The sequence below is a fragment of the Colossoma macropomum genome, unplaced genomic scaffold (assembly GCF_904425465.1).
Source record: "Colossoma macropomum unplaced genomic scaffold, Colossoma_macropomum, whole genome shotgun sequence".
In the NCBI taxonomy this organism is placed as follows: Eukaryota; Metazoa; Chordata; class Actinopteri; order Characiformes; family Serrasalmidae; genus Colossoma; species Colossoma macropomum.
The window spans coordinates 14,503,213-14,517,999 of NW_023494810.1; the positions used below are offsets into that span (position 1 = coordinate 14,503,213).

The 14,787-nt window shown below is 37.9% G+C and overlaps 1 protein-coding gene across 1 annotated transcript in view; it reads left to right on the forward strand.

The window, feature by feature from the left end:
* lrp1aa (low density lipoprotein receptor-related protein 1Aa) overlaps positions 1-14,787 on the forward strand; it is a 258,152-nt gene that overhangs the window by 158,080 nt on the left and 85,285 nt on the right. The window contains 9 exon segments of the mRNA XM_036560017.1: positions 1,719-1,813; positions 2,930-3,079; positions 3,752-3,892; positions 5,163-5,288; positions 7,969-8,100; positions 9,691-9,825; positions 11,514-11,643; positions 11,724-11,850; positions 13,710-13,861. Coding sequence (XP_036415910.1) covers positions 1,719-1,813; positions 2,930-3,079; positions 3,752-3,892; positions 5,163-5,288; positions 7,969-8,100; positions 9,691-9,825; positions 11,514-11,643; positions 11,724-11,850; positions 13,710-13,861 — 1,188 coding nt within the window.

The following is a 14,787-nucleotide window of genomic DNA, read 5'->3' on the forward strand; positions in this document are numbered from 1 at the left end:
CTTCCTTTTACGTCCCTGAGGGCTGTCAGTATTACTAAGTCTATTGCTGGGTTTATTTGCAAAGACCTTCGCTCATACAGTTAGAAAAGATTTTAGTGAGGCACAGTTGTGTTCTACCTTTAGGCATTTTAACCCCAGAACTATTCTGCTTTCTGGTAGTTTATGGCTGTTTTACTTTGGAATGATGACACTCGCAGTCAGTGTGTGTGTGTGTGTTAAAGAGGATGAAGCTAAGCTATGCACTTTGTGGCAACAGGTCAGTAATATGATTGGGTATGAAAGGAACATCCCATAGAGGCTGAGTGTTTCAGAAGTAAAGATGAGGAGGGGTTCACCACTCTGTGAAAGACGACACGATCAAATAGTGCAACAATTCAAGAATAACGTTTCTCAACATAAAATAGCAAAGAACTTTTGCTTTTCATCATCTGTGGTACATAATAACATTAAAAGATTCAGAGAATTTGGAGAAATCTCTGTATGTAAGGGACAAAGCCAAAAACCAGTATTGGCTGGCCATGATCTTTGGGCCCTCAGGTGGCACTGTTTTAAAAACAGACATGATTCTGTAGTGGAAATCACTGCGTGGGCTCAGAAACACTTCTGAAAACCACTGTCTGTGAAAACAGTTTGTCACTGCATCCACAAATGTAAGTTAAAACTTTAAAACGCAAAGAAGAAACCAAATATAAACAGGATCCAGAAACGCTGACATCATCTCTGGGCCTGAGCTAAAATTAACTTAGGGGAAGTGCAAAAGCGTCCTGTGATCCGACGAATCAACATTTGAAATTCTCAGCTCTCAGCTTGTTATCAGTGCACAGTTCAAAAGCCAGTATTCATGATGGTATAGGGGTGCATTAGTGCACTGCTGAACAATATATACAAGTTTTGGCAACATATGCTGCCATCCAGATGATGTCTTTTTCAGGGAAGACCTTGCTTATTTCAGCAAGACAATGTAAAGCCACATTCTGCATGTATTACAACAGCATGGCTCTGTATTAAAAGAGTCCAGGTGCTAAACTGGCCTGCCTGCAGTCCAGACCTGTCACCACCAAAAACATTTGTCACATTATGAAATGAAAAATACCACAAATGAGCACCTGAACTGTTGAGCAGCTGAAATCCTTCATCAAATAAGAACAAAGAGGATTTCACTTTCAAAACTACAGCAGTGTCTCCTCAGTTCCCAAACGCTTGCAGTGTTGTTAAAAGAAGAGGTGATGGAACACAGTGGTAAACATGCCCCCATACCGACTTTTTGGAACGTGTTGTTCGCATCCAATTCAAAATAGGCACGTTTTGCATTAAACAATAAAATTTCTCGGTTTCAACATTTGATATGTTGTCTTTGTAGTATTTTCCTTTATTTTTTTTTCCTTTAAATTTGCATATCATTGCATTCTATTTTTATTTACATTCTGCACAGCGTCCCAACTTTTTTGGAAATGGGGTTTTACATTATTCCTGCTATTTGCCTATTTAGGAGTATTTTATTTTCTTCAGTTGCACAGATATCGTAATGTATCGTAGAGGATTGTCTTGCAATATATTGAGTATCACAGAATCACACTATCGTAATATCATCATCAATATTATGGTCAGCGTATTGTGATATCATATCGTGAGATGCTTTGTGATTCCTGTGCCTGATTTCTTAGGCTTAGTTAGTGAGTACTTATTGTAAAGTGTCTAATGTTTCTTTATGTTTCTAGAAAGCTCTACTGGACAGACGGGGACAACATCAGTATGGCCAACACAGATGGCAGTAATCGCAGCATCCTTTTCACCAATCAGAAAGGCCCAGTGGGTAAGTGTTCTTTTCCTGGAACACAGAGATCTTTTATATTAGTGAAGAGTACTTCAATCACCGTGGCTTTGATTAAAATGTTTTTAAAGGTCCTTTTAGAGCTCCATTTTGCCGTTTCAATGTTCTTTTATTACACATAAATGTCTCAAACTTGGTTTTGTAGACTTTTTCCAACCTCTGCCACTTTAGCCTTTATCTATTTTGAGGCACATTAGCACTGGAGCATTTTGCTGAGCTATTTCTTTAATGTGTAATCAGCCAGAAGCCTTTTCACTCCATTAAAAAAAATTAAACCTGGTCATAAAAGGCAGACAGTTTGGTAACACAGTCGGCTGCTCCTGGTCTGAGACTGCAGGCTTTTTTTTTATGCTCTCTGCTCCACATAAGGGGTCAAACAGATTGAGTTTTAGACTTTACACTAAAATCCTTTTGCTGTAAGTGTCCCTATATCTTAATTATGCTTATTTTATTAAAACTAATGATTGAACATTCCATTTTGTCTCTATCTAACTGTCATACCACTGCCCAAACTTTAAATGTTTCAGCACTGACTGTTTCGGTAGTGACAATTTCAGCTCATTTTGAGCAGAACTCAAAAACGCTAGCCAGTCCATGACTAGCAAAACACAGCTTTGAACAGCTGTACACACACAAAATTATCATATTTTACATTAAAACACAAAAAAACTGTGTTTTGATAGTGACAGTTCCTAATGTTCCACACTGATTTTCAGACTTTTGGGACACATTTACTTCAAAACAATGGGATCTAACTGCTCACCATGTGGCCATGAGGGAAAGGGATACAGCCTCACTTCCTGCTCTAAAATGCAGGGGTGTGGCTGAAATAAGGCTCTGCCTACAGACTAAAACTCTGTGTTTCAGTAATGACCAATGAAATCAAAAACGATCTTTTAAAAACACGCCTAAATTTGTTCTGTATGATTGCTCTAAAATGATAAATGTCCTACAAATTCAGCCAGAGGTGTGTAAACTTACTTTCCATAGCACAAGACACACCCACTCTGCTCTGATTGGCTGCACCCAGGTGTCAGGTTTAGGTCATAGATAGTGGTTTTCATAAAGACGGTCCACTCTCCTCTCCCTGTGCTACAGGTCTGTCCTTGGACTTTGATGAGCGTCGTCTCTACTGGGTCAGCTCCGGCAATGGCACCATCAGCCGCTGCAATCTGGACGGAACCGGATTGGAGGTGCTGGAGGGAGTGAAGGGCAAACTCAGCAAGGCCTCCGCTCTGGCTATAATGGGTAACGGCGCAGCACTGCACTGCTGACAACCACGATTTAATAATCAGTTCATCAAAATGACTCATTTCAATCACAGGAAAAGCTACTGGCCAGTGTACAGTGCTGTGAAAAAGTATTTGCCCCCTTCCCAATTCCTTCTATTTGTGCATATTTGTCACACTTGAATGTTTCAGATTATCAGACTAATTTTAATGTTAGACAAAGAAAACCCAAGTAAACAGAAACTGCCGTTTCTAAATGTTGATTTTATTTATTGAAGGAAACATGCTGTTCAGTTCTGTCTGGCCCTATGAGAAAAAGTAATTATATACTAAATTTAACCAAATTCTGAGTCAAAAACCTGACATGAATCTTGAAAACTTAAATGGTTCTATGAATAATTAAACGGTTCTTCAGATTGATAGTGTTGTATGTAACCCTTTTGAAAATGGTTCTGTATAGCACCAAAAAGTGTTCTGCTATTGTGATGGTGTCAAGCTTGTATACAATAGAAGAACCCTTTTTGGTGCTATACAATCATTTCACCATGGTTCTAAATAAAACCACTTAATTTACTGTACTAAATGATACTAATTAATCCATTTAAAACTAGAACATTCTGTTCTTGTGTCTTGCTGTCTTTGTTGATGTTAAGTTCTAATGCCTGATGGGTTCTGGTTCTGTCGGTTCTAGGTGATAAGCTGTGGTGGGCGGATCAGGGGACAGATCAGATTGGCACCTGCGATAAGAGAGATGGAGGGAACTGGAAGGTTCTGCGGAACAGCACCTCACCCATGATGCACATGAAGATCTACAACGAGACTGTGCAGACAGGTAGAGCTGAGAGATTATTATGGTTGATTTAAACTTCTTTTTTTTAATTGATTTATTATTGCTGGGTGATTATATCAGTGTATTAGGTGATGTATTATGAGATCATGGAATTTGCATACTGTGCTACTTTTTGGTTTTAGCAACATTTTTAGCAATATAGTTGAAACACAATGAGCAGTATTTTAGGTTGTTTTGAAAGAGCAGATTAAAATCCATATGAACTGAATAAACAGTGACGTAGTAATAGTGATAGTATTAGTGATCTTGCTTTTCCATTTTTAGTGATAAAGTCGCGTATTTGATGGGTTAGAAAGCGTTAATCTAATTCCTGTAAAAAAAGTGTCTTGGTTAGAATTTAGTTCAACTTTAAGCTTTTTAATTCTATTTTCTAAATTTTAAAATCCTTAAAAATGAGACAAACAGTAGGTTTTCTTTCTGTAAAACTCTTTTCTGTCTAGTTAACATTTACAGTACTGTGTAAAATTGTCATTGGTGTCATTTAAAGAGAAGAAAACAGTCCAATCAGGACAAACTCCTTAGGGATTGTCTAAAATTGTTTTATGTGCAAAGTAGCAGTTCTCAGCTCACTAACTTTATTACCGATAACTGATTTACTTTATTAATGGTTACTGATTTAACTTTATTAATGCTAACCTCTTCACTTTTATTGATGCTAAATTATTTTCTCCATCAATGCTGACCTGTTAATTAATGCGAACTTATCTTTATAAATGCTAGATTATTAACTTTATTAATGCTAACATATTGACTCTGTTAATGCTAGCCTATGCCAACGTGTCAACTATATTATTGCTAACTTTTCAACTGTGTTAATGCTAACTTTATATCTTTATCTATGTAAACATAATGATTTTACTAATTCTAGCCTATTAACTTTATTAATGCCATATTATTGCCAGCTTTTTAATTTTATTAATGCTAACTTTTCAACTATCAATGTTAACTTATTATTTTTATGAATTTAAACATATGACTACTAATACTAGCCTATTAACTTTGTTAATTTTAACATGTTAACCATATTATTGCTAACTTGTAAACTCATCTTTATTAACTTTGTTAATGCTAACATTTTAACTAAATCAATACTAACTTATTATCTTTATTAATTCTAACAAATTAACTTGATAAATACTAAGTTAAATATCATCTCGGACCTTGATTTTATCACCCAACCCCACATTCTTTCATTCATGTTGATTGTTGTTTTAATTCTAACGGTTCTAAAGCTGATTTTTGCTCTTTTCAGGCTCCAACTTATGCAGTAATAATAATGGAGATTGCTCTCAGCTGTGTCTGCCCACCTCTCCGACCACCCGGGCCTGCATGTGTACGGCTGGATACAGCCTGAGGAGCGGTCAGCAGTCCTGCGAGGGTAACGGCACACATACACACACACACACACACACACACACACACACACACACACACACACACTGGGGCTTGACTGATACAGCCGTAAGCAAAAGTTTGAACACACTGGTCAAATTACAAACAACAGACCTAAATTTTAGTGCACAGTTTCTTTTTAATTTTCTAGATATTACACATACAATATAAAACGTGCTATATCTTTTGCACAGACCACATTGTGTGTTTCATTTTTTCCCTCAATATGGTAAATTCAGCAAATAAACAGTAATTGTGTGTTACAGTGTGCAGAAGTGTGTCTCTGAAGGTGTGTTCACTTATTTACAATCAGAAAATCAACACAAACGTGGATATTGCCCAGGGGTGCCCAAACATTGGCATAGAACTGAATATTTTGCCAAATATTTTTCCACTCAGACCATTTTAAGCAGGTAAAAATACTGTATATAATGATTTACCATCCAGTATGATTGCCAGTTGTGAACTGACAAATTTCTTAAACTCAGGCAGGTGAAACTCATCCTAAAGGGCACATTTATATGAAGTTTTATATGTATATAATATTGCCGTTTTTCAGTTTTTGACATAGTTTAAAAAATGTCTGTTGGTCTTTACACTGTTTGTAAATTTCATGATGAATGGACCAAAAGAATATATATAAACTATTACATAACAGTTGATTGAACAAGCCTCTAATAACTATTAGGGCCTGTTTACACCTTGCCTTAACATTTTTGGTGATTGGATAACATGAGCATTTCACTTGTTGAGCGCATGAAAAGCCAGGTGTAAACACTCTCAGGACGTGTTGTGAGCATATTCGGAGGTGGTCAGAGACGGACCTTGACCAGATTTATCACAAGTGTAAACCGTGTCCATATACAATTACGTGAGCAGAAATGCGTCAGCCAAGTGCTGACTAACAACAGAGAGAATAAACAAAATGAAATGAAAGATGGAGGATATGTGAGGCTCAAATTCACCAAACCTAAGTCTTCATGCGCTCCAGGCCAATGAAAGCGTCCAAGCTGAGCTTGTCGCTCGTATCATACTGTGGAAAAAAGGACATGTTGTACATGTTGACATGCTTCTTACACGGGAAAGTACAATCAGATCTCACCTGTTCAAGCTTGGGGCTCATTTTATACACTTAAAAAGGTGGTTCTTCAAGGGTTCTTTAGTAAAGGCAGTGTAAAGGTATTTAGAACCATGAGTTTTATATCAAACCATTTTGTGATTAAATGGTTCTCTGCATGGTGATTTATAGTTCTATGTAGATCCTTTTCAAAAATGGTTCTGTATAGCTCCAGAAAGCGTTCTGCTATTGTTACAAACTAGACATAACAATCACAGAACAATAGAATTACTCTTTTTGTGCTATATAGAACCATTTTCAGAAAGGTTCTATGTTAAACTCATCGCCAACGCCTTTACTAAAGAACCATTGAAGAACAGTCCTTTTTTAAGTGTGTAGTAAAAAGTGTAAATGGAATCCAGCCAAAGTTTATCCAGATACGATCCAGATGTGAAACACGTGTTAATGCGAGGTGTAAACAGGCTCTCAGTGCTTTATCAGGAGGATTTTCCAGATTCCAGTAAATCTGTGGAACCTCAATATCAACCAGATGGTGTATCAGCAAAGCCAGTGTTTCTTGTTCCCGTTTATCTAAACACAGCACAGCACAGTGTTCAGTGCAGAGTCGGTTCTGTGGAGTTCTTTACTAAATTATTCCGGCAGGCCTGTTTAATTATGTCATTCCCAACAGTATGTTTTATTTAACTGTTATGCAAAACAGTATAAAACTGAGCACAATGCTATAAACACATCACCCATCCAAACGAAAGCCCTCCACGCTCGGTACAGTTCACATCAACGGCCGTAAAGTACTTTGACCCGACTTGATAAGGATCTCAAACACAGCTTACATTCGTAGCGTGAAAGTGAGAAGCTCTGGAGCGGAGAACGAGTGTGAAAGCTAACGAGAACCGGCTGCTCAGCTTAATCCTGACCTTTATTACTTTCACTCGCTTCCATTGCTTTGTTTTGATGTTTAACAATGGTACACTCTTAAGATGATTCTTCGAAGGTTCTCTTTGCATTATTAAAGGGTTCTTTGCATGGTTAAATTGTTCTTCAGATTGATGGAGAATGTGCTGTAGATGATTCTGTATAGAACTTCTTTGAAAAGAATTCTATATAACACCAAAAAGGGTTCTTCTATAGTTACAATGTCAAGCCTGTTACAGTTGAAGAACGCTTATTAGTGCTACATAGAACCCTTTTCAAAAAGGTCTTATATAGAACCTGCTTGAAAATGGTTCTATATAGCACCAACAGCTTTCTTCTGTTGTTACAGTGTCGGGTTTGTTACAGTAGAAGAACCCTTTTTAGTGCTACGTAGAACCCTTTTCAAAAATGTTCTGTATAGGTCCTTATACAGCACATTCTCCAATCTGAAGAACCATTTAATGATGCAAAGAACCCTTTAATCATGCAAAATGTTTTATACAGATCCACTGCCTTTACTAAAGAACCCTTGAAGAACCCTCTTTATGTGTGTAGTATTTTCACTCTATAAGGAACTAATTTGTTTTAAACTGCTGCATTAAGAACTGTATACTGTTGTGATTATTATTTGGGTATGATGACCGTAAGAATGACCTCTCCTATTGGCTGTTTAAAGGTGTGGGCTCGTTCCTGCTGTACTCTGTGCATGAGGGCATCAGAGGAATCCCACTCGACCCAGCTGATAAGTCGGATGCTCTGGTGCCGGTCTCAGGCTCATCGCTTGCTGTTGGCATCGATTTCCATGCTGGTGAGTGTCATTGTTCGGCTTTTATGCTTGTCCTAATGGTCAGTTTGTAATCTAAAACTCGCCCAGTTTCCCCAGAGTTTGGTGTGAAGCGTGACTGTTCCTCATTTCTCAAACTGAGTACACAAGGGTTTTCATGTAACTGCCAAAAGATTTAGTCTGTAGGCGGAACCTTATTTTAGCCACGCCCCTGCATTTTAGAGCAGGGAGTGAGGCTGTATCCCTGTCCCTCATGGTGAGCAGTTAGATTCCATTGTTTTAAAGTCAGTGTGTTCCAAAGTCTGAAAATCAGTGTGGAACACTAAGGGCACTTTCACACCTACCTCATTTGGTGTGGACCTATCTAACTCTTTCTTTAGAGTCTCTCTTTGCTTCCAATTTCAGTTTGTGGCTGGTGGGCACACATTTTTTGTGAGGGTCCACACCGAACAAGGAAAATCAACATCAGAGCACGCTTTCCTGCTTCACCAGCGCTGCACTGTCCACATAATCTGCCTGTTTTAACATTTGACTCTTTACAGACGCTCATATCCTTCCTGCAGCTCGAGCTGCTGATAAAAACAACAGAGCAGTAAAATAATAGTGAAGCAAAGCCTTTAATTTTGGCACATGAATCACATCACATCATATCAGTTTGGCACACGAAAACGCATTGCGTCAGTGACCTGACGGGGTACATTCAGATTGCCACACCAATCATGAAGAAGCAGATATCAAATAAGATTTATTATTATTATTGCTTTGACTGATACAGACGTTAAATACAACATCACAAACCTCAAACTCTCGTTTGGACTAGGTGTGAGAGCAGCCATAGCATTGTCACTACTACAACACATTTTCTGAAATTAAGTAAATTAAGGCCCAATTCCATTTCACCCCTTGTCCCTACCACTTAGCCCTTACCCCTCTGTTTTGCTCAATCGTGCCTAGGGGTAGGGTGTCCTGATTCTTGTTGAGATAGAGGGGTAGGGTGAAGTGTTAGGACTATGTAGCCCTCCAAACTGAGGTTTTTCAGAGACACACTCCAAACAGAGTGTTATGAGGGGGAAAAAAGAAAAACCAGCAAGATGGCTGCACAAGCGACCAAAGAAATCCACAAATGTGAGAATTTTCTCTGTTAAAATGATACGATAACCATTGTATTATCTTAGTCGTTTCAATGTATTATGGTCCTTTTCCTCATAACAAGCAAAAAAAAATCACTAATATAATAGTATGCTGATATTTCGGTCCACCGTAGATAGTCCAGCAGTTCTGACACCTGAAGCTCCAGAATGTAACTGCTGCTCCAATTAAGGTGGAAGACAAAAATTTGAAACAAGAAGTTGGCGAATAGCTGACTTCAGCTTCATATCACTGAAGAATTAGGGGTGGTTGATAATTAATCCCTTTTCATAGGGAAGATTTAACTGAGTTCCAAGGGGCAAAGAGACACTCGACACAAGGGATGGGGTAAAAATAAGAAATGGGATTGGGCCTTAATTAAGTGATACTTAAAGAGATTTGGTCAGGACGTTTTGGCACACGTAGAATGCCTCTCAGCCAATCACATTGCGAGGTCAAAGCTAACTGTGGTACAATGTCTCTTAGACAATGACACAATCTACTGGGTGGACATGGGCCTGAGCACCATCAGCAGAGCAAAGAGAGACCAGACCTGGAGAGAGGACGTCGTCACCAATGGCATCGGTAGAGTGGAGGGCATAGCAGTGGACTGGATTGCAGGTTTGGCGCACACACACACACACACGCGCACACACACACACACACACGTGTCCATGATAATTCTGCTGAAGACTTCATGGAAATGCTTATGTGAGTACTCAAGCATGTCATGAGTTAATGTTTGGATGCTGTATCTTTTACGATAAGACTTTAATGGCATCAGTCTCTGTGTAAACACTGATTGTATAAAGCCTTCCAACGCTGTTCGTCATGAGATTTTCATACATTATGAGTCAACTTTAAGGGGAATTCCACCAATTTTTCAAAAATTTTGCCTAATTCAGTGTTTGAGATGTAAACGAAGTCATTCAGTGAACCTGCATGTGTCTTCTAAGTTTTTATATGTAATGTTGATTGTTAAATAGGAAGACAAGCTCATTTATAAAGCACAAAGGCAATTCAGTTTGTTTTACATAAATAAAAGCAAAAGGAACATCAGAAGGAAAAATATAGGCGAAGTGCTGAAGAGTGAAAAACAATAAAAATAAAAAATAAAGTGGTAACTAATTAAACAGATAAAAGGAAGTACACAGTTCGTAAGAGCAAAATAGAATTGACAGAACATTTCAAAATAGAAAATAGAAATAAAAAGTGCTTGAGCTCCAATATAGGCACACGAAAGCAGAATGTAGTAGAAAATCTAATATGTGGGGAATACTTTGCCTTTTTGCCTGTTTTCTTTCATCATGAATGGGTTTAAAAAACTACGTCTGAGGCTGAGGCCCTCTCAGAACCATCATAAAACAATGTCTCAGACATCAGGCAGTGTGTTCATAACCATTTCATATAACAACTTTCTGTGAGGGAGCTTTTAGAGGTGGACGTCTGGTCCCTGTCACCAACACTCTGAACAATTCTGACTCTGGAACAGAGCATTTCATACCAAAACACTCTCAATGACTTTGTTTACATCTTAACAGTTTAATTATGCAGAAATCTATGGGAAAAAAACTGTAAAAGCACAGGTGTAAACCTCCAGAGACAGTAGCACATAGTGTAAGTTTGCTGATACGCCACTTTTCTTTGCTGTGATACGCTCCTCTGGTAATCACAGTAACTGTAATTGATTTAGGCTAGAAAATGCAAGAAAATAGGAAGGTAGACAAAAATCTGAGCGTGACAGGATTATTGATGTAAAATTTATGCTGTCAACTGTAGTAAACTGTTGAGGCCTGATGTGACCATTTACCTCCAAATTAACATAAATGTAAAAATGATACACGTAAGCTGTACAGGTTGACGGTAAAGCATGACTGATATAGCAGCTGGCTGACTCTATCAGCCGACATTGGCAAGCTGCTGTTTTATTGGTATTGGAGATCACTAATAATTTGCTGCTAATAGACACTAACTGTTTTTGTAGCAGCAGATAATAGAATTAAACTTTACAAAAAAACAGAAGAATCTATCCTTTAGCATGACGATTATGTTATATCATGAAATAGCATTTTTGTAAAGAATCATAAGAGGTATTTAAAAGAAACCTTATTTAAGATTGAGTTTCTGCTGTTTTTTGAGTTTGGCAAACATAGAAGTCAGCAAAGCGCTGTTTAACTGAAACTATTGGAACATAACATTATACAATATAAATCTAAAAATATATCAGCTCAAATTATCGATAATGGAAATTTCTAGTCTGTAATATTTCCGTATGCCTCAGAATTCCACCTTTTTTCTGCCCTCCTTAGGAAACATCTACTGGACTGACCAGGGCTTTGATGTGATCGAGGTAGCCCGGCTGAATGGCTCTTTCCGCTATGTGGTCATCTCACAGGGGCTGGACAAACCCCGAGCCATTGCTGTCCACCCGGAGAAAGGGTGAGCTTCCTCTCATCTTCTGTCCTTTCACATACAAACACACGTCAGAGCTTCGCCTCACTCGCAGCTCGTGTTCGCAGGTATCTGTTCTGGACTGAATGGGGTCAGTATCCGCGGATCGAGCGGTCTCGTCTGGACGGCACTGAGAGGGCTGTTCTAGTCAACGTCAGCATCAGCTGGCCCAACGGCATTTCCATCGACTATGAGGTAAAAGCATGCATTAAAGGGAATTCCACTGGTTTTAAAATTTCTGCATACTTGTTAAGAGGTAAACAGTCATTCAGAGTGGTTTGATTAAAAATGCATGATTGCAGAGAAACTTAATGATTTCCTCACTACGGATGACTTTGTTTATCTTAATAGAATAAAGCAGAAATTTTGAAAATCACTGGAATTCGCCTCTATAGCAGAAAACATTATAATACTTGGACATTTTCACAATAAATGTCACAATATTTAGTTATTATTTTGTTAGAATGGCAAAAAAATACCAAAACAGTAGCTTTTTAAGATGGAATTTGGGTGCACAAACTTTTGCAAACTTTTTGCATGATGATAATGTGTAATTTAAATTGCTGTCCTGCTCTCTCTTACTGTGAGAAACAGAGCCTGATGGACACACACATTCATATAATTTTATTTATATAATTTTATTATATGTTATATGTTGACTATTTTTATTATATAGTACTGAAACAGCATTGGTTTGTGTCGTGAATGACCTCAGGTTTAGTGCTGAGGCACAAAATCCTTCTGTTCTGGTTTTAGTGGATCTTAGTGCAGCTTTTGATACCGTTGAGCAAAAGATTCTAATCCACAGTCTTGTATTCTGGGTCGGCCTCTCAGGCACAGTTTTAGAATGGTTTAAATCATGTGTAGGTAATAGGCAGTTCATAGTTTCAGTGGGAAATTATTCAGTAAAAAGAATTGGAGTCCCTCAAGGTTCAGTTTTAGGGCCTTTGCTTTTCGCTTTATACATGCTACCTGTAGGTGATGTCATTAGGAAACATAATATCAATTTTCATAGCTGTGCTGATGACACACAGTTATACATTTCCATTCCTTCTGATAATCAAGACTTCATAAACAATCTGACCAGCTGTGTGTCAGAAATTTCTCATAGAATTTTCTACAATTAAATCAAGAAAAAACTGAAATACTGATTGTTGATGCTAAAACTCAGAGAAAGCTGCTTTATGAGAAGCTCGGTTTAGCTTCGTATACCAAACCTGAAGTAGGAGACCTGGGTGTGATCTTAGACTCTGAGCTCTGTTTTATCTGCATGTAAACGCAGTAAACTAAAGTAGCTTTTTATGATGTGAGAAGTATCACTGAAGTTCAGCCATTTCTATCTCAGAGCGATGCAGAGAAACCTATTGATACGTTTGTTTAGCAGAGTTGATCACTGTAATGATCGTTTTACTGGAGAAAACAGTCCATCCTCTACAACTCATACAGAACGCAGCAGCACAGATCCTCACAGAGACAGAGAGCTCATATCACCCCCGTTTACACACTGCACTGACTGCCTGGATCTTTTAGGAGAGATTTTAAAGCTCTGCTGCTTTTTAAAGCTCTAAATGACCTTAAAGCTCCTCAGTGTCTGTCTATGATCTTAGATCTGCAGATACTGACCTTCTACAAACACCTTCCTTAAAATACAGAAAACGTGGACAGACTCTTTCTGATATTCTGCTAGTAAACTCAAGAGCTCAGAGCTCACTTTTAATAAACATCTGAAAACACAGCTCTTTAACTCAGCACTTCATTAAAACTCTATGGCTCTTTGGTCTTTATCTTTTTTAGCCTAACCTGTGTCTTTTTTTTATTATTTTAAATTAATACTCAAAATTTCTTGTATTACTGTAAAACATTATCACCTGTCTGTAAAGCACTTTGAGCTGCCACCAGCATGAAATGTCCTATATAAATAAAGATTATTATTATTATTATTATTAAAAGTTATTTAAACTATGACTCTGTTATTCCTCAGAAATAATCAGTGGGTTGCTTGATTGTTAATACAATCAATGATGATCTAATCAGATGATCTGTGTCTCCTGCAGGAGGGTCTGCTGTACTGGTGTGACGCGCGCACTGATAAAATCGAGCGCATTAACCTGGAGACGGGAGAGAACAGAGAGCTGGTTCTGGCCAGCAACAACATGGACATGTTCTCCGTCTCTGTGTTCGAGAGCTACATCTACTGGAGCGATCGGTCTGTGATGTTTATTGTGTATGACCTCATTAATGAGCTGCCGAGTGTGCAGTAAGGCCTCAGTGCCTTAAGGGCTTTTAAAATAAAAATGATAGAGAAGTAGTTCCGTGTCAGTGTCCACACAAATTTGCAGTGCTATGTAGCATATTGTACTTTATTGCCTGTCTGGATCGCTTTGCTCAGCTGATCCAGGCTCACTGCACAATGTAGGATCTCTTACATCTCAGATAATGGAAATCATTTTCTTATAGCGCCTAATTTCTGGAATGTTCCAGAGAATATTAGGCGCGCAAGCTTGATGAATGTTTTAGATTTAGATCAGATTCGTTCCAGCCAGTAAATTCCTAGAAGTATTGCGGCTCATTTTCTCCTGTCTGTAATTGTTCTGTTTTTATTCAAGTGCAGTTTTAACGTTTCCAATGTTTTGCTCATGTTCTTGCATTTTAAGGTTTTGTAACTAAAATGAAACGTAATTTATAAATAAATATTTATTATTTATCATATCACAAAATAACAAAAATATTTTTTTTGAAGTGTTACTATGCTGCTAAGAGCACCTACAGAGCACGTAGTGTGACAGTGATTGTTTTTAAAAAGATGTAGCCACAAATTAATTAATTGAGGCCACAAATTAATATACTGTGGCCACGAGTTAAGTTTCTTTCAATATAGTGATTTATGGCTTCAATATAGTGATTTGCAGCCTCAGTAAATTAATTTGTGGCCTCAATATAGTAATTTATGGCCTCAATATATTACATTTTGCGGCCTCATTATAGTACTTTATAGCATCAATGTAGTGCTTTGAGGCCTCAATTTAGTAATCTCTGGCCCGCATACAGTAATTTGAGGCCTCAATGTAGTAATATGCAGTCTTAATATATTAATTTGTGGCCTTAATATTGTAATTCATGGCCTAAATATAG